The 26,119-nt window shown below is 43.3% G+C and overlaps 1 protein-coding gene across 3 annotated transcripts in view; it reads right to left on the reverse strand.

The window, feature by feature from the left end:
* cabin1 (calcineurin binding protein 1) overlaps window positions 1–26,119 on the reverse strand; it is a 244,075-nt gene that overhangs the window by 46,700 nt on the left and 171,256 nt on the right. For all 3 annotated transcript variants that reach the window (XM_033043465.1, XM_033043466.1, XM_033043464.1), the window contains exon 32: window positions 2,064–2,135. In XM_033043465.1, the coding sequence (XP_032899356.1) occupies window positions 2,064–2,135 (72 nt within the window). The remainder of the gene's footprint in view (window positions 1–2,063; window positions 2,136–26,119) is intronic.

A 26,119-nucleotide genomic window follows, 5' to 3' on the forward strand; every position in this document is an offset into this window, starting at 1 on the left:
AAGCGGGTGGCCGGCGGAAGTCTCCAACCGGACACAATTTTCGGAGGGACCGGAAGCGGCCCGGCTGGGTCCGGTAGATGTCGCCAAACGGAAAGCAGAGAATCTGATCCCGGCGGAGGAGAGCGTCCAGCGCCCGTTGTGAGTCCCAAACGCACCGCAATCACAACGCCCCGCAACGCCACAACGCCTCTCCTCCATAGCTCTCAACCCCTCCCGCCCACACGCCGGCATGACCGTGGATGCTGGTGCTTCCGGGTCGATCCGCGCCGACGGCTGATGCTCCTCTGGGGCACGCAAGAAGGGAGAGGAGCGGCAACCTCGAGATGCTGGGGAAGGAGAGTGGGGGAGGAGAGGGGATAGAGGGAGAGGAGGGAAGTAGAGAGGGGAGAGGAGTTATGGAGGGAGGCAGGGAGTGACTGAGGGTAGGGGAAAGGAAATGTGAGGGAGGGATTGGGGAGGGTAGGAGGAGAGTGAAGAGAAGAGGGAGGAGGTGAGGAGGGAGAATGGGGGCGGAGGGGGAATAGAGGGAGAAAGTAGAGGAGGGGGGAGAGGGGGAGGTAGGGAGTGGGGAATAGAGGGAGAGGAGGGCAGTGGGGGATGTGAGGAGGGATAGGAGGGAGGTAGGGAGTGGAGAGGAGTTATGGAGGGAGGGAGGGAGTGACTGAGGGTAGGGGAAAGGAGAGGGAGAGAGGTGAGGGAGGGATTGAGGGAGGGGAGGAGGAGAGGGGAAAGAAGAGGGAGGGTGAAGAGGAGGGGAGAGTGCTAGGGATGAGGGGAAATGAGCTGCATCGGTGCAGTTGGGGGCTATACGTGAGTGGTGGAATATTGCGTTGGAGGACTAAGCCTCCTGTGTGACAACGACCCAACGGGTTCCACTTAGTCTAGTCTCCTTTAAACTTCCCTCTGTGACCTTAAGCTATGCCCCCTTTAGTTTAGAGATACAGCATGGAAATAGGCCTTTCAGCCCATTAAATGCACTGACCATTGACCACCCCATTCACACTAGTTCTGTTATCCCATTTTCTCATTCAATCCCAACATGCTTGGGGGAATTTACAGAGGCCAATTAACCTACAAGCCCACACATCTTTGTGATATGGGAGGAAACTGGAGCACCCAGAAGAAACCCACAGAGTCATGGAGACCGTGCAAACTCCATACAGACCGCACCCAAGGTCAGGATCGAAATTGGTTCTTGGCGTTAAGACTTCTACCAGTCGCGCCACCATACAGCTTGACTTGCCTTTGGCACGGTGGGGAAAAGGTTCTGACGGTCTACTCCATTTCTGCCTCCCATCATTTTATATACTTCTCTGTGTACAAGCGCATGAATGAGGAATAGCGGTGTACTTTATGCATGAATTCTGTCAACAACATAAGGCACACCATGATCACAGAGTCATCAGTGCTGTTGGTGCAGCTGTCACTTCAAACTGCCAAAGCCTTCACCAAGCTGCATCTCATTCTGCAGCCTTTGGTTCACAGAACTCAAAACAATTGTAACAATCAAAGAAATCTTGCACGTTAATTAATATATCGCACATTGCACGTCCAACTTTCATCAGTGCAGTCGGCCTATATTTTACATATTTCTGGCTGGCATAACCATTTTGTTCACCAAATTACCCCTTCACAAACCACAATTGTATAGTCTAAAAATGAAGTGTTTTAAACCATAAATTGAAAGTCTCCTTTCCACAAAATAAGTTAAAAACTAGAAGATTGTCACTCTTGTCTAACCTCCCAATTAAGTGAATTGCTTTTTATCATTTAATTTACTGAATATAGCTCACTGAAAAATTGGTAACATTGATATCAGTGGAAATCCCCAGCTGAAACAGAATTAGACAACATAAGGATAGGTGTCTTTTGAGGAGCCTGGCTAGGAACTTCCCATTAAGTATAATTATGATGAGCAAGAGTTACTGAAACAAGTTACTAGAATGAGCTGGTAGCCTCTGGACTTCTCTCTGATTATCGTAGTTAAAATATTCAAACACATAACAATTGCATGAACACTCAGTTCTCTTCTCTCCAGTGGGCTCACAGACTGCATTACTTACCTGCTTCTGTGCTGTGGCCATTTGCAGTTGGCAGAACTTCATGGCTTGCTCCAAAGCCACATCTTCATCAACCTGCCAAAGAACAATATGGTGAGAAAACATCAGAAACAACACCATTTTACAAGAGTCCTCAACAATCAACATCTCTCATAGAGTGCAGCACCTTGATACTAACGAGATGGGGATCGGGGGGCAAGAGGAGCACATTGAATGCCGCTGCATTCAAGTCATTATGAACACGGGTTTGGACACAACTGAAATATCGCGACCGTGCTTTAGGGAAGACGGAGACTTTAGAGAGGGAGCAGAAAATATTTACCAAGGTGATTCCAAGGCTGGGGGGCTATAGTTAGGCAGAAGCGGTCATGAGGGAATCTGATGGAGGCATTTAAAATCATGAATCAAACAGTCTAGGTAAAGAGAAATTCTTCTGCAGGGAGATCAAGAATTGGAAGATGCAGATTTATGGGGACTGGCAAAAAAAGCAATAGTGGCATGGCAATTTTTGTTTTACACTGGCAGCAAGTGGTTAGGTCCTAGGTGTAATACTGGAGGCAGATTCAATTGTAGCACCTAAAAAAAAGAGTTGAGTAAATAGCTGCAAGAAAATAAACTGTTACACACTGCGGAGCAAGGGATTAGCTGGATGTGTCTTATGTTGAGCTAATGGACCAAATAGTCTAATTCTTTGCTGTAAGCTTTCTGTTATCCTGTGGTCTATGTAAAGCTAACAACAAGAGCACAAAAATGTTCAGTCTACTGAAAATAACAATTAGACCCAACAAACACACCTCTTTCTGTTTCTTCAGCATGCTGGGTTTGTGGAATGTGGAATTTAAAAAAAATCCCCTCACTTTCCAGATGTTCAGGGAACAATGAGGCTAGGGAAATGTTTTAATTGATTTATAAAACACCGAAAGCTTCAGTCAGATTACCTTGAGGTCTTGAGTATTTGGAAGAATATAGTTCCACTTATTATAACTTGGATAACTGTATTACCCTCGTTATTCACTCTCAGGACAAAGTTAGGTACAATAATATCAAGGTGTATATTTATGACTCTTCGCAATCATAGGGCAATTTCAAGACAGCAGAGAGTCTCTCAGACTGTCCACCCATGTATGTGATGTGGATTGACTATGTACTGTACGGGAATGCCAGTGTGGACATTTGTACTCTGGAGTGGAATTGAAGCCAGAATTGGAGGTCTTCTCAGGTACGAACAAAACCCATCTTCGACACAACCTGTGCCAACTTGGGGTGTGTGTGGAAGGGGGGGATGTGAGGTAGGGGGTGGTGTGAGGAAGGGGGGGTGTGGAGAAGGGGGGGGGGGGTGGAGAAGGGGGGGGGGGTGGAGACGGGGGGGTGGGAGGGGGGGTGGGGAAGGAGAGTTGGGGGAAGGGGGGGGTGTGGGAAGAGGGGGTGGTCGCAGCAGACGCACCTCGCACTCTGCTCACCCCGCACCTTCAGCTTTCGGCCTCATGCAGCAGCTCCCGGTCCCACTCCGACTTCACTTAGAGGCTTCCGGTTCAACTTAACATGCTGCTCACGGACTCGGCCCCGCCTTCGGGGCTTTATTCTCCGCGGGTGCCCCAAGGCGTGTTACCTTCATGGTGACTGACAGGCGAGAAGACCAAACTGTTGATCTCACGATTTTTTAAAACCTTCATAACTTTTCTAACATTTTACTGAACAAAACTCAGTGCACTTGGAGCAGAGGAGAACGATGAGTAAGGTGGCGAAAAAACCCTAGCGATTTAGGTTACTGTTTTTGCACAAATAAAAAAAATAAAAAACCAGTAGTGGTCAAGATGAGAGTTTTACTAATAGTATAGTTAGATATATAGATATATATATAGATAGATATATAGAAGATTTTATATACAATCCAACCCCGACCATCCCCCAAAGGTACAGCAAACCCAAACTTGATATTTAACTGATTAAAGATACTACACTGAATATTGATCAGGCACAGAGAACAAATACAGTAATCCTGAATACGAGCCATCCTGAACTGAGCAAGGCTTGCAAAACATGACACAACCCAACAAGCCAAGCCATCGGCATTTATACTTTTCCCCATGGACATTTGAAACACTATATCAGTGTCTTCTTCTATAGTCATTTATGATTAGCTTGAATGGAAGGTTTTGAGTCTAAAATGCTGACAGATAATGTTAATTATTTTGAAAGATTACATGCTGATCTGTGGCTTGTTCTTTTGTTCGTGGTGAGGAGGAGATGTGGAGGTGGTGTTAATGTGGCTGATGGTATAGTTGGAAGATGCTGACAGTTACATCTGTACTGAAAAATTACTTACAAAATACAGGGCATTTGTTAACAACACTTTCTTTCAAAAGTCAGAGGTGTCGTATGACAAAGCAAAGAGTCTATTGAACAGTGAACAAAGTCAAACTTGCTTAGAAATTAGTTATTTTAACAGAAATACACCAATTTCTCAAAAATAACGTGATTTCTCAGAGTTGTGTGTGCATAATATCAATCACTCATTCACAGCTCTGCGGTCAGAAAGCTGGATTGACAGGTTCATCGTTTCCACTTTGGCAGTTATAAAAACGCCATTTACTTTTTATCGGCTGTGATAATCACCTCCGCTTTGCTGAGAAATGCCCTTCATTCTCAATTTTTCTCAGCTGGTCATCATTTCTAAATTTAAGGGTTTCTTGGCAGTCACTTGTGGGAGGATGGGATTACAAAGAAATCTCCAAAACACCACAATTAAAATAGCCGGAACTGGCTGGATTAGATAATGGTGAGGCTATGCCTCATCTAATGCCATAGACATCTCCTTGCTGGCTGTTGGGACCCTTATGTAAAGTTTACTTTCATTCTTACCATAGTTTATTCTCAGCACTCCTTGTTGCTGCAACTGGAAGAGTGCAAAGCAATTTGACACTGAAAGCCAAAACACATGGGGCTGGAGTAAAACTGCAGGTCACGCAGCACATGTGGAGGGAATGCATAGGCAACATTTCAGGTCGAGTTCCTTCTTTCCTTAAACTATATTTCTCCTTAAATTGAGCTACTTGAAAGCTAATATTTAAACTGCATTCTTTTGTCACAGTGTCATCTAGTATACCATCATCCTGTACAATGTCAGGCTATTAAGCCCACCACCACCAAACAGCCATTCACACTCATCAAATTTTATTCTCCCCATATTCCCATTAACTCTCCTCAGATTCTACCAATCAACCTGCCAACCTACACATCCTTAGGTACTCCCAGAGTACACACACACACATGGTCACAGAGAGAATGTACAAACTCACACAGAGAGCATGGTAGAAGGGTTGGTTCCTGTGCTGTTCTGTTCTGTGGATGTCAAGGTTGTATTCAAGTTGCTGGTGTGAGGCAGCAGCTCTACTCATTGCACCAATGTGGCATAATAATAATAATAATAATGGATGGGATTTATATAGCGCCTTTCTAATACTCAAGGCGCTTTACATCGCATTATTCATTCACTCCTCAGTCACACTCGGTGGTGGTAAGCTACTTCTGTAGCCACAGCTGCCCTGGGGCAGACTGACGGAAGCGTGGCTGCCAATCTGTGCCTACGGCCCCTCCGACCACCACCAATCACTCACACACATTCACACACAGGCAAAGGTGGGTGAAGTGTCTTGCCCAAGGACACAACGACAGTATGCACTCCAAGCGGGATTCGAACCGGCTACCTTCCGGTCGCCAGTCGAACACTTAGCCCATTGTGCCATCTGTCGTCCCCTGCATAGTCTACACATGTCATCTATTTCACTATCTTCTGGGCTGCTTTGCTAGTTCAGTCCACTAAGTTAAAATCTATTTGTGAATTTTAACTATTTGAATTGGGCTCACATATCGAGAGGATGAGAATTTCCAGCTTGGACAATGAGGCACTTCAGTCAGTAATTGTTATAAAAAGTCTATCATTACTATAAAAAAGTCTTAATATTAAGTAGAACAATGAAAAGATGTTGTACCTGGGGATACTGAGAGCTCGCACTGTTTATAAAGTAGGAAATGCCCATAGTTTCACAACTAAGTGGTCTGAAAAACCTTTGCACTTTCTGAATGCCTGTAAGAATTGACTTATGTTATAAAATTATCGGCTAGTTGCTTAGGTCTGCTCATACATACATACCTCCAATACCTTATGCTCATAGTGTTGTTTCCCCTCCAGTATACTCTGGAATCAGACCCTGGGCATTTCCAGTAAACCAAGAAATTGATTCCTGGAACCTATCCTTCTTCACCTCCAGTACACAGTGGAATCCATTCTCGATCACTTAATGTACCCTGTTTAGTCTAGTTCTAATATATCCTGGAATTTATTGTAATAATTTCCAGCTCCCTCTAATATTTATCCTTGGTGACTAGCAGTAGATAGTGCAATCTTACTAACTCTAGAGCAGTGGTTCTCAACCTTTTTTCAGTGATGTACCCCCTGTGAAATATTTTTTCAGCCAAGTACCCCCTAACCAGCTATTAAGCCCAATTTAAAATCTCACGTACCCCCTGGAGTGCTTTCACGTACCCCCAGGGGTACGCGTACCCCCATTTGAGAACCACTGCTCTAGATCAATCCTTGGTCAATTCTATTGTTTTCTTGGAATTTATTCTTCAGCACTCCAACAGATCCCAGTATTGACCCGTTTCCTTAACAGCATACCCTGGAATCCATTCTCAGACACTTCCAACACACCCTGGAGGCAATCATTAGCAATGTCTATTTCTTTCTTTCCTCCAAAGAGATACTTCCGATACACTGAGGCAATAATCCTTGGTCAGCAAATTAAAATTAGGACATAAATAATAAATTGATTCCTAGGATTTATCGTATGTGTCTCTTTCCTACATAAGGTTTTAATTACAGATGTCACGGTAACTGAACGCAAATTAGCCCAGGCAGAAATCTTGGGATCCATGGCGAGACAGTGTGGTTTAAACAAAGAACAGTGGGCACGTCATTAACCAGCTGTCACAGCAGAAACTTCAGGCTTCTCCCCGCACCAGTGAACTAAACAAAAATACCCTCTATGAGAAAAACTGCAGTACCGAGAGACGAACATTATAACATTTGTCCAAATAATTACATGATTGTTTAAATAGCAGTCTCTATAACATTAAAGAGCAATGAGTCATACAATGCACTGCTGGGTAGTTCATTGGGTTAAAGCAGAAAACAAAAGGAAGGTATAAATGTTTAAGAAGGAACTGCAGATGCTGGAAAATCGAAGGTAGACAAAAATGCTGGAGAAACTCAGCAGGTGAGGCAGCATCTATGGAGCGAAGGAAATAGGTGACGTTTCGGGTCGAGACCCTTCTTCAGGAAGGTATAAATGGTATTTTTCAGTCTGATAGTGCGATCCTAGAATATTTGTATGTTTAAGATGAAACTGTAAATAAAGACACATTTACACAAGGTAACAAATTAAATTCAGTGTACATAAATAAATCCAACCAAATCTAGTGCAATTTTAGGTCAGCGGGTCAACAGATTGTGTTCTGGTGAACGCAGTATTCAAGCACAGTTACCATACCAAAGAAAGGATATGATTCACCTAGAGAGGATGCAGAAAACATTCACAAGGGTGTTGCCAAGAATGAAAGCTTGTGTTAAAAAGAGAGACTAAACACGTTAGGACTGTTTTGCCTGGAGTAAGGAAGGTTAAGGGGTAACCTCATGGAGATTTATAAAATCATAAAATCATGAGCAGCTGAGATAAGATAGATGATCACAGTCTTTTCCTTCAGGGGAGAGAGTTTAAAAATGGTTTAAGGTGAGAGGAGAAAGATTTAAAGGAGACACAAGAATTTCTCCAGGTTTGTTTTTGCAGAAGGGGAACCTGGGGGACACGTTTTCACATAGAAGGTGGTAAGTGTATGAAACAAGCTGCTAGAGGGAGGGTACAATTACAACATTTAAAATACATTTGCACAGGTACTGGATAAGAACGTTTTAAGGAGGGATATAGGCCAATTGTAGGCAAATGGGACTGGCTCAAGGAGGTACCTTGGTCGGCATGTACGTGTTGGGCTGAAGGACCTGTTATGTGCTGTATGACTCCATGACAATGTGAAAGAGGTAAAGGGTGTTAAGTGGAACAATGACAAACAGTAAGCAGGCGAGAAGAAAAACAATCTTAAAAAACTGGGATGAAATTAGTTTAATTTTACCCACTGCAAGTAGTCATGACCTGGAGTGCTCTGCCAAAAAGAAGAGGGAAACAGACTGAACTGCAGCTTTCACAAAGAAACTAAGTAAATACTTGAAAACAGGCGATGAAGCCAGCTGAGCAGCTGCTTTCTCTGCAGCAACAGTTTAGTTTAGTTAAGTTTAGAGATACAGCACGGAAACAGGCCCTTCGGCCCACCGGGTCCACGCCGACCAGCGATCCCTGCACATTAACACTATCCTACACCCACTAGGGACAATTTTTACACTTCCAAGCCAATTTACCTACAAACCTGTACGTCTGTGGAGTGTGGGACGAAACTGAACTTGTACTTAAGTATGATTGTTTTGGTTTAGCTTAAAGATACAGCGTGGAAACAGTCCCTTCGGCCCACCGACTCCGCGCTGACCAGCAATCCCCGCAAACTAACACTATCCTACACACACAAGGACAATTTACACATACACCAAGCCAATTTACCTACAAACTTGTGCGTCTTTGGAGCGTGGGAGGAAACCGAAGAATCTCTGAGAAAACCTACGCAGGTCACGGGGAGAACGTAAAAACTCCGTACTGACAGCATCCGTAGTCGGGATCAAACCCGGGTCTCCGGCGCTGCAAGGCAGCAACTCCACCGCTGTGCCACCGGGTTACTACGTTGATTAAAGGCCATGGAGATGGATAAGTTGGTGTGAGAGTGAGGTGGAAACCCACCTCCAGTTTAAATATCATTTGGAATATTTTGGAGGACCAAGAAACCAAGGAACTAAGTCAAAAAAGACTTACTTATAATGCCCCACGCAAATAGCCTCAAGATTCTGGAATTCAATGCAAAGGTTAACTTTGGTGATACATGGCTGGCCACACAGTGCCCAAACAGTTGTATGGAAGTAACTCAAGACAGAGATGGAGTAAAAATTTAAATATAGCTGAGAAAATATTCAATAGAAACATAGAAAATAGGTGAAGGAGTAGGCCATTCGGCCCTTCGAATCAGCACCACCATTTAATATGACCATGGCTGATCATCCCAAATCAGTACCCCGTTCCTGCTTTCTCCCCATATCCCTTGATTCAATTAGCTCTAAGAGTTATATCTATATTTCTCTTGAATACATCCAGTGAATTGGCCTCCATTGCATCCTATGGCAGCAAATACCACAGATTCACAACTTTCTGGGTGAAAAAGTTTTTCCTCATCTCAGTCCTAAATGGCCTACCCTTTATTCTTAAACTGTGACCCCTGGTTCTGGACTCCCCCAACACCGGGAACATTGTTCCTGCAACTAGCACATCCAATCTTTTAAGAATTTTATATGTTTCTATAAGACCTGCTGTCATCCTAAATTCCAGTGAATACATGAATCCAGGCGATCCATTCTTTCATCATATGTCAGTCCCACCATCCCGGGAATTAACCTGGTGAACCTATGCTGCACTCCCCCAATAGCAAGAATGTTCTTCCTCAAATTAGGAGACCAAATCTGCACACAATACTCCAGGTGTGGTCTCACCAGGTCTCTGTACAACTGCAGTAGGGCCTTTTTGCTTCTATACTCAAATCCTCTCGCAATAATATTGCGACACGCCATTTGCTTTCTTCACGGCCTGCCACCAGCTTGCTTCAGTGAATGATGTACAAGGACACCCAGGTCTCTTTGCGCCTCCCCTTTTCCTAATCTGACACCATTCAGATAATAATCTGCCTTCTTGTTCTTGCCACCAAAGTGGATAACCTTGCATTTAACCACATTATACTGCATTTACTATGCATCTGCCCACTCGCCCAACCTATTCAAGTAACCCCACAGCTTCATAGCATCCTCCTCGCAGCACACACTGCCCCCCAGCTTTGTGTCATCCGCAAACAAATAGTTCTTGAGCGGAAGAAACATCACATCCAACTAATATCTAGAATGGATCTTCTAAAGGATGTAAGTGCTTAAAAATGATTTGAATGGCAGTCTGTAACAATACCAAACATTTGCTTTTGAGAGTTACATAAATTTAAATGTGTCACAAGCGCCGATCCAATCAACGGCAAATATTGCTCACCAGCCCTGTGCAACCGTTCACAAACAAAACTCCTTGCTGTAAAGGGAATAATCTGTGGCAAGCAGCTCCGCATCACCACCAGGGCTGCAAGTTCTCTGCAACATTTCACAACCGAATACAAGTCCAGGTGCTAATATACTCCAAGTGTAGTGTAAGATCCCGGATGACCTACAACCACCAACACATCAGAACATCCAATGCATGCCCCCAGAAAGCTGAAATTTCAGAAGCTCTTTGGAATTGTGATGTCCCATCTTCTGCTTGCTCAAGAGGATGCCAGTTATTGGTAAACTACAAGCCCTGTGCTGTCCCTAACAAGCATTAGATAGCAGTTATCTGGCTTTCAGATGTCCTGAAGATTATGGGATGTGGTTAAAGAAAATGAGGCAGGTGTGGCTATCGACTTCTGAAACAGAAAATGAAGTAGCTACTTGCTATCACTGTGATGAAGTGCAAGCTGTTTAAGACATAACTGGCCACTCTACACTTAAATAAGAAGAACAGATGTTAACCATCACGAAACTCCTGGTGCCGGGAACAGAGTACCAAACTTAATATTCAGTTGTAATATTTTGCCACTTGCCTAGCAAAAAACAGTGACATTAATTATGCAATATAACTATCCATGTAAAACAACTAGTGAACAGTAAATAATAGTGTGGACAATGTAAAATACAAAACAAACAGTGAATAACAGAGTTAATAAACCTAAACTGAACAATGTATCATGTACGATGATTATTACACAAACAGGCACTAATTGATGTATTATACAATTGGCATAAATAATGTAAAATGTGCATATTGTAAAGCAGTGACTAATGCTCTTTACGTATTCTTGCTACTTGGGTGAGACAAAAGCACTTGGAAACTATTCATACTTCTATGTCTTATCTGACACTGAGGTGGCTTTCCAGTATTGAATATCAATCTTTTCTATCACCAAGCTCATGTGTCATACCTCACATATCCACCCCCATCTACCGAGCGGCATGGTGGCACAATGGTAGAGTTGCTGCCTTACAAAGGACAAAGAACATTTATAGTCACATACACCATTTCTGGTGTAATGAAATTTGAGTTGCCATTTGCAACACACCAATAAAAGTAAGACTCCACATTAAAGAAGAATTTAACATAAAACATAAAAATATCCCCCCACAATGGTTCCCACTGTGAGGGAAGGCAACAAAGTCCAGTCCTTTTCCTCTTGTTCACCCCGTAGTCTGGGCCTATTTGAGGCCTCCGCAGTCGCAGCAACGGTTTCAGGCCCTCTCGCCGGATGATGGAGTTCCGGCGTCGGGAGAACACTCTTCAGTAGCTTGGAGTGTCTGGAACGGCCGCTTGCTGCCAGAGACCGTGGCTCCTGAAGTCCACAGGCCGCGCCGATCGGAGCTCCGACACTGGCGATCTTGGCGAGAGATCCCAGGCTCCGCGGTGTTTAAACTCAGCGCCGTCCGCAACTGGACGCTCCGTGATCACAGCTCCGCGATGTTGGAGTCGGCGGTCTCAGCACTCCGGAGCTTACCACATGGTGACCCGGGCAAGGCATCGCCCACTCCGCGATGGTGCTTCAGCGCTGCGCCGCCGCCGAAGCTGTAGTGCTGGCCGGTCCCGGCAGAAAACTCCGTTCCAGTTCCGTTGGTAGGCAGCGAGGAAGGGGCGAAGATACGGCTCAGAGAAAGGCCGCATCTCCGACCAGGTAGGGACTCAGAAAAATAGTTTCTGAAAAAACTGAAAAGTGTGGCGTGCAAAAGTATTCAGCCCCCCTGAGTCAATACTTTGTAGAACCACCTTTCGCTGCAATTACAGCTGCTAGTCTTTTGGGGTTTGTCTCTACCAGCTTTGCACATCTAGAGACTGAAATTTTTGCTCATTCTTCTTTGCAAAATAGCTCAAGCTCAGTCAGATTGGATGGAGAGCGTCTGTGAACAGCAATTTTCAAGTCTTGCCAGAGATTCTCAATTGGATTTAGGTCTGGACTTTGACTGGGCCATTCTTACACATGAATATGCTTTGATCTAAACCATTCCATTGTAGCTCTGGCTGTATGTTTAGGGTCGTTGTCCTGCTGGAAGGCGAACCTCCGCCCCAGTCTCAAGTCTTTTGCAGACTCTAACAGGTTTTCTTTCAAGATTGCCCTGTATTTGGCTCCATTCATCTTCCCATCAACTCTGACCAGCTTCCCTGTCCCTGCTGAAGAAAAGCATCCCCACAGCATGATGCTGCCACCACCATGTTTCACAGTGGGGATGGTGTGTTCAGGGTGATGTGCAGTGTTAGTTTTCCGCCACACATAGCGTTTTGCATTTAGGCCAAAAACTTCAATTTTTGTCTCATCTGACCAGAGCACCTTCCTCCACATGTTTGCCGTGTCCCCCACATGGCTTGTGGCAAACTGCAAACGGGACTTCTTATGGCTTTTTTTCAACAATGCCTTTCTTCTTGCCACTCTTCCATAAAGGCCCGATTTGTGGAGTGCACGACTAATAGTTGTCCTGTGGACAGATTCTCCCACCTGAGCTGTAGATCTCTGCAGCTCCTCCAGAGTTACTCTTGGCTGCTTCTCTGATCAATGCTCTCCTTGCCCGGCCTGTCAGTTTAGGTGGACGGCCATGTCTTGGTAGGTTTGCAGTTGTGCCATACTCTCTCCATTTTCGGATGATGGATTGAACAGTGCTCCGTGAGATGTTCAAAGCTTGGGATATTTTTTTATAACCTAACCCTGCTTTAAACTTCTCCACAACTTTATCCCTGACCTGTCTGGTGTGTTCCTTGGGCTTCATGATGCTGTTTGTTCACTAATGTTCTCTAACAAACCTCTGAGGCCTTCACAGAACAGCTGAATTTATACTGAGATTAGATTACTCACAAGTGGACTCTATTTACTAATTAGGTGACTTCTGAAGGCAATTGGTTGCACTGGATTTTATTTAGGGGTATCAGAATAAAGGGGGCTGAATACGTTTGCACGCCACACTTTTCAGTTTTTTATTTGTAAAAAAATTTGAAAACCATGTATCATTTTCCTTCCACTTCACAATTATGCGCCACTTTGTGTTGGTCTATCACATAAAATCCCAATAAAATACATTTACGTTTGTGGTTGTAACGTGACAAAATGTGGAAAAGTTCAAGGGGTATGAAAACTTTTGCAAGCCACTGTATGTTATTTAAAACCAAATATGGGTACCTCCACTTCATGTGGAAGAAGTTCTTGGTTCTTGGTCCTCCAAAATATTCCAAATGGAATTTAAAGTGATTGGGGAACTAGAGAGCCAACCACAGTGCAATTATTCAATTCCTTTGGCCATCTAAATTTTGAATGTGTAAGAAGGAACTGCAGATTCTGGTTTAAACCAAATATAGACAGAAAAATCAGGAGTAACTCAGCAGGACAGGCAGCATCTCTGGAGAGAAGGGATGGATGACGTTTCGGGTCATGACCCTTCTTCCACAATTTTGAATGTGTTCCTTTATGTAGCCCACAAAAATGCTGCATTATTTAGAAGAATTTCTGGAATAATACCTGATTTTTAAAAGCTGAAGACTAAAACTGTCATCCATCAAATATGAATCCATGAACAAGATCTGTACGGAATTTGCAACAAGAGAACAACTTAAAACCTTAATCACGTGCTTCTATTCAGAAATCAAATAATTGAATTGGAAACAAACATTCTAAATTAATTGTTGACATGCAAATGGAGACACAAAAAGCTGGAGCAACTCAGGCAGCATCTCTGGAGATAAGAAATGGGTGACGTTTCGAGTCGAGACCTTTCTTCAGACTGGGGATGTAGATAGTTGGAAACTTCCAGTCTAAATATTTCCGTATGTACCTCTTGGTAACATTTATAATACAGAATGCCATCAATTGTGGAGGACAAATGTACTTATTGAACCTTCAAATTAAATGAAGTTATTTCTTTACGTTTTTGATCTATGGGTTCTATATAAAAGAAAGTAAATTTTCCCATATAAATCCCTACAATTTGCCACATCCAATAATCAAAGTTAAATATGAACATTCTTCCATTTAAAAATAAAGAAATAAACCCAAGTTTTTGTGATATGTGGAAAAAAAGACACAATGTGCTGGAGTAACTCAGCGGTCAGGCAGCATTCCTGGAGAACATGGATCCGTCAGGCCAAGATCTCCCAGTTTCTAACCATTTTAACTTCCCTTCCCATTCCCCTACTGCCCTGGGCCTCCTCCATTGCCACACACAAACTGGAGGAACAGCACCTCATATTTCACTTGGGTAACCTACAATCTAACGGTGTGAACATTCAATTCTCAATTTCAAGAAACTAACTTACAAACATGCCCCTTTTTCTAGTTACTCCCTCCCTCCCTCTCTTCCCTGTGCCCAAATAGGATGCACGCCCATTTCTATCTCGCTCCTTCCACCCGGCCTCTTCCACCTATATTCCTTCCTCTGGCTTCACGATTCTCACCTCTTCTATCCTTATCTCACCTTTGCCTTGTGTCCAACCATTTACCTATCGAAAAACCCTCCACACTGGGAAATGTATCCATTTATCACTTGCCAGGGTTTGTCCTGTCCCCACCTCTCTTCCAGCTTTCTTTCCCCCACCACAAGCAGTCAGAAGGGTTCAACCTAAAACGTCAACAAACCATGTTCTCCAGAAATGCTGCCTAACCCGCTGAGTTACTTCAGCACCTTGTGTCTTTTTTTGTAAAGTAGCATCTGAAGTTCCTTGTGTCTCCATTTTGTGATGTGTTGATTTTTCAACATCACATCAGTGAGCCACATATTTTAGGGCCTTCAGAAAAATCACATCAATATTTAAAATCATTGACTGGGAATCTGCCCTGGGAATATTACTAACCAGACAGATGTGATAATGATATTGTAAACCAACATCATCTGTAGCATTGATCTCAAGCTATTGAAAACAAATGCACAAGGTAAACCTAGTCTCAGTAGAAATAGACTGTAGTGGTCACAGTAATGCCCTGTACACAACAGCTGCCAATATACATTGTCTTCCCCTCCAAAAAACATGAAGTGAAAAAGCAGCATCATTGTTTATTTAAAATTAAAGATAACTTCACATTTGTGGTTCTGTGTGAGACATGGGGCTTTCAAATCAAGACCAATCAGAAACCTTAACAGACAGGAATTAATCACCAGGTTTTGTAATTGCTCAAATATTTAATTTTTAAAAATAGTTTCCACCCTTCCAAGAAATCAAGGTTTCAAGGTCAGTTTATTGTCATATGTACCAGTTAAGGTACTGTGAAATTTGAGTTACCACACAGCCATACCAAGTGAAAAACAACAAGACATACAACCAAGAAATATAAAGCAACCTATGTTATTTATTTTTTTTTCATTTCTTTGAACTATTATGAAAATTCAACAAAGTATAACATTATGAACGTGAATCTGCTGACTGCAATCTCGAGAAAAGTTCCAGTGCTGGATCTCTGGGACGTCAGAGAATGCATTCTGTAGTCACAAATATCATGCCTGTACTGCCAAGGCTACAATGGCTGATGGTATCAAACTCTAGATTAATTCAGAAAGATGCCAGACCTTTTTCCATTCATTTCCAGGATCTTGGTATCAACAGTTATTACTCATTCCAGATTGTCCATGAGATGGTGGATCATGAACAATAACCAGTTGGAATGCAGGAAGGAGAGAGAAAATTACTAACACGATGTCAAGACACCAACCTCACCTTCAATGCCAGAAGAAAAAGGAACTGTTAATTGATTTCTGGAGATGTAGTGGTGTGTATGCCCAGGTCAGCATCAATGGTGCCAAAGTGAAGATGGTCAAGAGCTTCAAGTTCCTGGACATAAACATCACCAACAATGTACCTGGTCTAACCACATTGACGCTATAGTTCCGTGTTCTACATTAACGCTATGGACCTGAAAGCAAACCAGTCTCTTTTTCATCAGAAAACTAAGGAAATTCTACATGCCTTCAATAACCCTTACCAATTTCTATAGATGCACTGTGGAAAGAATTCTATTGGGATCTGTCTGTCACACAATGCAGCCTTTCCTTAAAGTTTATAACTTCCCTTAACATAGATTCCACTTTATCCAATGCTGAAGTTAATTGGCCAGTGCTTACTTTGCCTATTTCTTCCTTCACTTTTAACCAACTATACATAATTAGTAGTCCCTGGGCTTCATGGCATTTCTTATTACTTCCCTATGTTGTGATGGCCATTGGTAGTTACATGCTCACGATGAAATCTGTGCGTGGCATGTATGATGCATTCAGGGAAAAGGGCGACTTTTAAATCAGTTCTTTATTAATGAGCGCTGTGTTTTTAAATAATTTCCAGATGCACTGGTACTTGGCAGGCTCTCTAGCTTATACTCATGGCTGATGACAAACTCCAGGGTGCCTCTGTGTCTACTGAGTGCTGACAGGTAAATCTATACTGCAAGACCAGAGAACTAGTTCTGCTAGCTTTCATGGTGTGTAAAATAAACCCAGCATTGTAGTCACATTTGGGAAGTGCAGACGCAAAGCCAACCACGTCATCTTTAACACCATGCCACATATTGAGGTCAAAGTTCACACACTCACTCTTCTGCTCAATTTCATTTGCACAGTCGTACATCTTCAGATGAATACAAGAGCTCTCCCTTGCATTGCATTCTGCATGTAACAAGTCTATTTGTAACAAGTCTGTTTCTGAAACAAGTCTATTTGAAGAGATATCACACCAGAACACAAGAACCTAGGAGCAAGAGTAGCCCACTTGGCCCCTCAAACCTGTCCCGCCATTCAATATAATCATGGCTGATCTCTGCTGGCCTTAAATCTTCTCCTATGCCAGTACCATATCAATCTCAATTCTCCCACTTTTCAAATATTTCTCTGTTTCCACCTTAAATACATCTGATAATCTGGTCTTCATGACCTTCATGGGGCAGGGAATTCTAGAGGTCACTGAGAGACAAAGTTTCTGCACACCTCCGTTTTAAATAGCTGCCTCCTTATTTTGTAGCCAAGTCATTTTGTTTGTCATTCTCACTTGTGAAAACATCTCAATATCCACCCTTTCAAGCACCCTTAAAGGGCTTTCTCACGGTGCGACCTGACGCAAGACTTAACAAGAGTTTAACATCGTGGGAACCTCCTGCGATAACAGTACGGCATTCGTGGACCACCGAGGACCTCCGTGGCGCTAACGGCAGGTAGTCGTGTAACTTTGTAAGGTCGGGAGAAAATTCAAAATTTTTTGAATTTCTCCAAGAGTGACTTGAGCACTTTTTGGTGAGCGTTGCAACATTGTATGAACGCAGATGCCAGTGCGATATCCGTGCGATATCCGTAATGACTCTTGCGGGTACCGTGGGAACTCCTGCGAATGGTAAACCCGGAAGCTTGACAGAGGGGACATAAGGTGAGTAAAAAAGGTGGTCTCAATATCGCCAATGGACCATGTGTCCATCGAGGACGTCCCACCTAATTGTCATTGTTTGAGAATCATTTTCACAGTAAGACTTGCAGAGATGCCTCTCAGAAAAGCGCAAAGAAAGGGGTCAAAGAAAGTCAGAAAGTTTTTAGCCATGCAGGTAAATGAGGAGGAGACTCAGCAAGAGAGACAGGTGGAGAGGCAAGAGGAGATGCCAGAGATACCACTGCCTGTGGGCTCCTTGGAGCAGGGAGAGGGTGATCCTTTACTCTTGTGCATTTTTTTTTCTCTGTTGGTGGCTCCACATTTTATTATATCCTGAAGTGTGATAAAGCTTTTACCTCAGCATTTTGATTGTCATTGCTTGTTTACCTCACTGCTAAATAAATTTATTTTTTACTATCAGCTTGATGTCTGCAAATCGTCATTAAAATACATCACTACAAGATGAATGTCTCTAATGTTATAATCCCTCTCATGCTGAAACACAAAATACCTTAATGGAGGTGATATAATCACATTTTCACTCATTTACATTTTTGAGTGTGCAGGACCCTGAAATGTTCAGCTATTTAAACGTGTTCTTCACCTCTTGGTAGAAAATGAAATATGACAATCAGCACGGTAAATGTGATACAAAGTCTTTATTCCTATTTGACAATATAAGAAGACGAATTCTGTCACATATTGAGAGGAGATGCATCACACGAACCATTTGGCTGTAAAAGGGCGTCTTGACAGCCTATAATTGAAGATCCTCTGTTCCCTAGTTAGATTCCTCTGTGGATATGGCTTCATAATCCAGGGCCGTAGTGCAAAGGCTTCATCAGCAACCATCGCATATGGGATGTCCGGGCTGTCTTCTCCTGAGAGAGGTTCTGGATCAGGCATGCCTGCTGTTCCACCTTCCATTTTCTTTCCAAGCCAAGTTTCTTTCCAAATCCGGCCATCACCAACACTTCCAGGTGTGCCCACATCCACATACAGGAAGTTGTAGTTATAATCAACCACCGCCATGAGTACAATTGAGTGGAATTTCTTGTAATTGAAATAATTTGAGCCACCTCCGGGTGGTTTACGAATTGCCACATGCTTGCCATCCAAAGCCCCACATGTGTGAGCAAAGTTCCACCTGTTTTCAAACCCCAGTGCAACTCTCTTCCACGCATCTGGTGTACTGGGGCATTCCATCACTTCAGCTGAATAAAATTGGATGATCGCCTCACAGGTTTCTCGGACAATACCACAGATGCTGTTGGAGGCGACAAGAAAGTTGTAAGATAGACTTTTATAAGAATCGACTGAGGCCAAGTAGCGGAGGGTGATTGCTATGCGCAACCCTGGTTCCAGTGCCTTTCTCATTACAGTGTCAGTCTTCTTCAGCAGAGGTCCCAAATTATTCTTTAACTCATTAAAGAGCTCGGGTGAAATTCTGACAAAGTTTTTGAATGCATTTTTATCCTCTTCGCACAGCACATTAAGCAGTTGCTCATATTGTCCAAATTGAGGTCTCCGTTGAAACATGGGCTTAACCCAGTGAGACTTCCTCTTAATTCTCTTTTTAATTAATCTCACCCTTCTGCCTCCACGCAAGCGTTTTCGATGCACATGTTGCGCTAATGTATATAACCATATAACAATTACAGCACGGAAACAGGCCATCTCGACCCTTCTAGTCCGTGCCGAACACGTATTCTCCCCTAGTCCCATATACCTGCGCTCAGACCATAACCCTCCATTCCTTTCCCGTCCATATAACTATCCAATTTATTTTTAAATGATAAAAACGAACCTGCCTCCACCACCTTCACTGGAAGCTCATTCCACACAGCCACCACTCTCTGAGTAAAGAAGTTCCCCCTCATGTTACCCCTAAACTTCTGTCCCTTAATTCTCAAGTCACAAGTCATACAGCGCGTCAATGAAAATAACAACCAGCCTGTACTCGAACCAACTTTGTATAGGCATGTCTGCAAATGAGCCAATTCTACGAACGGAGGATATTTATATAGTGTGTGAAAAAAAGTGACATCATTTGTGCCACATGATTAACTACACCACAGTCCACGATGTTCATTCACGATTAACGGGAAAGATCGGGAGACGGACAAGTCACTCGCACAAATGACAGAATTGCCGAGTACCGTGGGAACTCTTTATCTACCCCCCGTTATATCGTGCGGAACCCGTGCTGGACCACGACCACTTCACTCTGGTGACATCTTGCGTCAGGTCGCACCGTGAGAACCGGCCATTAGGATCATAGAAGTTTGAATGAGGTCACCCCACATTCTAAACTCCTTGGAAAACAAACCCAAACTGTTTTTGCCCCCCTAGATACAAACAACCGTCTGGTAACAGATTTAGTGAAATGGACTCTATAAGATAGTTCAGATGAAAGGATTTCATATAATATCTAGACTACTCAACGTGATCCTTGGAACGAAAGAACAGTACCTTTTTTCCTTTGTTCTGTTACCCAGTTTTCAGCAAAGAGGAAACTGGATAGTCAATTCCCACGCCAAATCTTTAACCACTGAGGCACAACAGATTCCTCAGAGCTGCATCAACCGAGTCTAACCTGACCTTTGGTACTCTCTGTGTTGATTTTACATGGGTTTTCTCTGGGTGCTCCAGTTTCCTCCCACACCCCGTATGTTGTCCCAAGTTTCGGCGGGGGGTAGAATCTGTCTGGGTGGGTTGGGGGAATGGGGGAAGAATTTATGAGAATGTGGATAGAGTAAAATAGGGTTACTGTAAATGGGTACTTGCGATTGTGCACACTTGGTGGCCTGTTTCCATGCTTAATGATTCAATGTAGCGAACATAACTGGACCTCCCACAGCATCATTGATCATTAGACACAGACTGGACCTTAGGATGAGGGCCCAAAACTCCATATCCCTCCAAATGAATGTTAGGTCAGATCACCAACAGCTTTCAAAAGTTTTATGTAAAACCTATCGACTGGTTCACACAGAAGTGATTGATATCCAACAATAAGATTCCTCTTCCTGGTAATTCAGTGTAAAGATTTAGACTGCCATTTAAAACAAACACATCACTTTCCTCGAAATAACCACTGAAAATAACACTGCAGACACAAACTTCCACACCTGAATAAACCAGAAAATATTCCATGAGCAGTCACCTTGGAGCAGCTCCTGGGGGTGAGAGAATCATGGAAATAGAAGGCACCAGAGAGGCTATCTGGCCTACTGAGTTGACTTGAAACGATCACGATAAAAGAATAATCTGCTGGAGGAACACAGCAAGTCAAGGAGAATCTGTGGACAGAGATGACTGGTCGACGTTTCCGGTCTGTGGCTAATGCAGTGTTTTATCCCAAAACATCGACTATTCATCCCCCCCACAGATACTATTCAACCCACTCAGCTCCTTCAGCAAATTGTTTATTGCTCCAGATTCCAGCAACTGTGTAGTCCCTTGTGGCTTCACGATCATGATTAATCTCAGCTTTCCGTCTGTAGGCTTGCAGGTTATGAAATATCCATTGCTTATTTTGTCTTCACCAACCTTTCAAGCCGTGAGTTTTAAGATCTCCATAATTTTTAGGAGGGAATATGAGGAACGTTGTCACCTCACCTCTATTCCTTCATTCAATTATGTGAAATTTGTCTCCTATTAACTGATCTCTCTGCTAATGGCAATAGGTTTTTCCTGTTCACTGTTAGTTTTATACACCTCAATCCCGTCCCCACCCCCACGATTCCTTTGTTCCTCTGACAATGCACAATCGTGACATCCTTGACAATGCCCTTGCAAATCATCTGCAAACACACACTACAAAAGAAAAAAATGCATTAAGCATGACATAATTCTGAAATGTAAGACTGAAAAAGGTAAGACAGATTCACATTTCAGTCAGGAAATAACACTAGAATATCCATCCAGAACTGAGAAACAACCCTGGTGTGGCTTCCAACAGAAGAGATTGTTCATGGGAAGAGATTGTCATAGTTCTCAGAAGTGAGGAATAGGAACTGAAGGATTTTTAGTTTAGAGATACAGCGCGGAAACAGGCCCTAATGGGTTCGCCCTGACCAGCGATCCCCGCACATTAACACTATCCTACACATTAGGGAGAATTTAAACTTATACCAAACCAATTTACCTACAAACCTGTGCGTCTTTGGAGTGTGGGAGGAAACCAAAGATCTCGGAGAAAATCCACGGGGAGAACATACAAACTCGAGACTAGTCAGGATCGAACCCGGGTCTCCAGTGCTGCAAGTGCTGTAAGGCAGCAACTCTACCATTGCTCCACCGTGGCCGCCCTGTTCATTGTTGGAGTGTGGGAGGCAACAGAAGATTTCGTCATTGTTCCTAAATGATTGCTAACCATTTTAACTCCTCTTCCCAAACTTTTTTTTGGTCTTGGGCCTCCTCCTTCGTCAGAGTAAGGCCACACGCAAACTGGAGGACCAGACCTCGTATTCCAGAGATATACAACCCAAAGGTATGAACATTAATTTTTCCAATTTTAGGTAACTAACCTATAAACACCTCCACCTCTTTATTTCCGCCTCTCTTGGCTTTGCCCTACCTGGATGCGCACCTATTTCTTCCTTCCACTTCCCCTGGCCTCTTCCACCTAATTTCCCTTCCTCTGGCTTCACATTTCATGCCTCCTCTATCCTGTTTACATCTCTGGCCTTTGTCCAGCCATCTGCCAATCAAAACCCGCTCCATACCTGTCACTTGCCAGACTTTGTCCCAGCCCCACCTCTTTTCCAGCTTTCTTTCCCTCTACTACAATCAGTCTGATGAAGAGTTTGGAGGCGAAGCATCACCTATCCCATTTTCTCTGAAGATGCTGCCTGACCCGCTGAGTTACTCCAGCACTTTGTGCCTTCTCCTGGAAACTGGCATCTGCAGTTCCTTGTGTTCTCCATTTTTCTCTTTAAACCCAGGCCTCAGAGCTAGCCAAAATCTCTTCCATGTTTAACTTTTGAAGGCATTGATTTACAGTGCTAGGTTCGTTTCTCACTCCACAGTTGGTGCCTGACCTGCTGAGTATTTCCAACATGATCTGTTTTATGACTGTCTTCCATTCAGAACAATTCCACTTTGTCTTTATAGCACATTATGATGAGGCTTCTTTACTGAACAATTGCTTCTCCAGGGGTTGTGCAGGATTATCAAAAGGCCATAATCAGGGCTGTTCAAATTAACAGATCTTCTCCAGGAATATGGATAGGTCAGTTCCTAGACAGGATATTTTTTTTCAACAGACAAAAATACTTGCAAGCACATTTTTGCTCTGACCCATGTGCCTCCCACCCCAACAAGTGCCTTTATTATCATTAAATTACATTTTACTCTGAACTTTTAAAATTTGTTGGTTGAAGTTCCTCACATGAAAGATAGCACTTCCACAAGCTTTAGATTCGGTAAGAACCAGTGAATGAAATCTCAGCCTGCTCAAAATGGCATGCTGATTGTGTAGTATTATCGAGCTTCAGCAGGGTTCCTTCCCCAAGGTAGTCTCACATTTTTTATTTGGGCCAAGGAATTACCATACTTCTACCCTGCCAACTTCACACAACAGCATGCCATCCAAATACTCATGCTTGCTATACTCTCATTTATTGACAGAACATGATCTCTGAGATTCTTCTATCAATCATATCCTTTGGCTACAAGATACTGGAAAAATATGCAATTAGACTTCTTTATTGGGTGGCTTACGCGATGAATCTATACCATTGAGCTGGCAACAATGTGGAACTCGTTATTCTATATTGCAATTCCTCCCTTAAACACGTTGGAATAGAAAATATCCATTCTTTTGTCTTCTGACAGCTGTGCGCACATTTATCAAATGATACCCCTCCTCATCACTGCAACTTTCACCAACTTCCCAATTCCCCAAAATCAATCACAGCCCCCTTTTCTTTTTGGTTTCTTGTTCACAATCCCCTCTCACCTGTTTTGTACATTCCAGCAGTGAATATGTCTTTGGTTGTTTAGAACTTCCTTTCTAAACTACATCTACTTCTCTATTTCTATCCTCCAAGTTGCTCCATAAACCAAGCTCTCTGCCACACCTTTGGTCACAAATTTAATAATACCAGGTAGTTAGGTATTAAAACTGGTTTGAAAATGCTATTATTAGGACATTAAAACATGCCACATTAAAGCAAGCCAATTCTATTGATCTGACTCAGCATTAGGAATTTGTTATTCTTGGCTTTACTACTCAGTAATTTGTGGAAAATGCATTAGGAAGAGAACCAACTCGTTTTGTTTTCAATATTACGCCCTGAGAAACATTATTTTATTAGACTGCACACCCACTCTGTGGAACAAACTATAACAAACCAAAGTTATACGGGGAGTGAGAAATTGGGTAGTAACTGTTCTAATTGGGAGCACGGACGTTTTAACCAAATAGATACCGATTGTACTTTCCAGACACCGAGTCCTTTACTTCTGAATCGATTTCAGCTGTCGTTCTCATTAAACCATGACCTTGCAGCAAACGCAGAGCCAACCTGCTGCAGTGAACTAGTGACCAAAGGCCGTAGCCTCAGAATAAAAGGACCAGGCCCGTACGAAGCTTTTCAAAAAGAGGGGTGGCATGACAGGATTTCAAAAAATTAATGTGAAATAATGTGTGCGCTGCGCACATCACGAGCGCAAAGCGTGAAATCCCTCGATGCCGGGGTCCAGGGCCCGCTTAAGGGCCCTGGAAGCTCAGGGGTTTTAGATGCTCTCTGATGCATTCTGATCATTATTTTGGAGCATTTTTTGCACCAAATTTATGACCGATATTTCAGAAATTAACAGGAATCTGAGAGGTAGCTTTTTGACACAAAGGGTGCTGGGTGTATGGAACGAGCTGCCAGAGGAGGTAGTTAAGGCTGGGACTATCCTAATGTTTAAGAGACATTTGGACACGTACATGGATGGGACAAATTTAGATGGATATGGGGCAAACGCGTGTGAGTGGGACTAGTTTAGATGGGACATGTTGGTTGGTGTGGGCAAGTTGGGCTGAAGGGCCTGTTTCCACACTGCATCATTTTATGACTAAAAAGTGAAGAAGAAAAATGCATGTAGATAAGTAGAGCAGATTTGAAAGAGGAGTGAAATGTAAAGGCAGAGAGAGGTTTATGGGTGGAAAGGAACATAGGAAAGGAGGGGGGAGAGTGGGCTTGGGCAGATGGGTGAAGGGAAAATAGACACAAAGTGCTGGAGTAACTCAGTGGGTCAGGCAGCATCTGCGGAGAATATGAATAGGCGACGTTTCACAGTGTGTTGGAGTAACTCAGCGAGTCTAGCAGCATCTGTGGAGAACATGGATAGGTGACATGTCACAGAGTGCTGGGGTAACTCAGTGAGTCAGGCAGCATCTGTGGAGAACATGGATAGGTGACATGTGCTGGAGTAACTCAGTGGGTCAGGCAGCATCTCTGGAGAAAAGGTATAGATTATATTTCGGGTCAAGACCGTTATTCAGTAATATTCATGATGTGACGTGCATAGACATTCCTGAATGTTACCCAAACCATCGTGAGCTACTTTGTTACGGTGCTTGCCCTCTCCTATAACAAATCTGCTGCCTTGGGTGATGCAGGACAGGACACAAGCTTTGGGACACGGTGTGAAGCTGTTGCAGTCTGTCCCAGCCTGGTAAAAACCTGGATGGCGTGGATTTGGAGAGGATGTTTCCACTAGTGGGAGAGTCTAGGACCAGTGGCCACAGCCTCAGAATTAAAAGACATTCCTTTACGAAGGAGATGAGCAGGAATTTCTTAAGTCAGAGGGTGGTGAACTGTGGAATTCATTGCCACTGACAGCTGTGGAGGTCAAGTCAATGGACATTTTTCAGGAGGAGATTGATAGATTCTTGATTGATACGGGTGTCAGAGGTAATGGGGAGAAGGCAGGAGAATGGGTTTGAGAGGGAAAGATAGTCATAGAGTGATACAGTGTGGAAACAGGCCCTTTGGCCCAACATGTCCCATCTGCACTAGTCCCACCTTCCCACGTTTGATCCATATCCCTCCGAACCTGTCCTATCCATGTACCTGTCTAACTGTTTCTTAAATGTTGCGATAGTCCCTGCCTCAACTACCTCCTCTGGCAGGTTGTTCCATACCTACCACCCTTTGTGTGAAAAACATACCCCACAGATTCCTATTAAATCTTTTGCCCTTCACCTTAAACTTATGTCCTCTGCTCCTCGATTCACCTACTCTGGGCAAAAGACTCAACCATATCTATTCAAATCATGATTTTATACACCTCTATTAGATCATCCCTCATCCTCCTGTGCTCCATGAAATAGAGTCCCAGCCTACTCAACCTCTCCCTATAGCTCTGGCCCTCTAGTCCTGGCAACATCCTCATAAATCTTCACTGTACCTT

Source organism: Amblyraja radiata, chromosome 25, assembly GCF_010909765.2.
Source record: "Amblyraja radiata isolate CabotCenter1 chromosome 25, sAmbRad1.1.pri, whole genome shotgun sequence".
Taxonomy (NCBI): Eukaryota; Metazoa; Chordata; class Chondrichthyes; order Rajiformes; family Rajidae; genus Amblyraja; species Amblyraja radiata.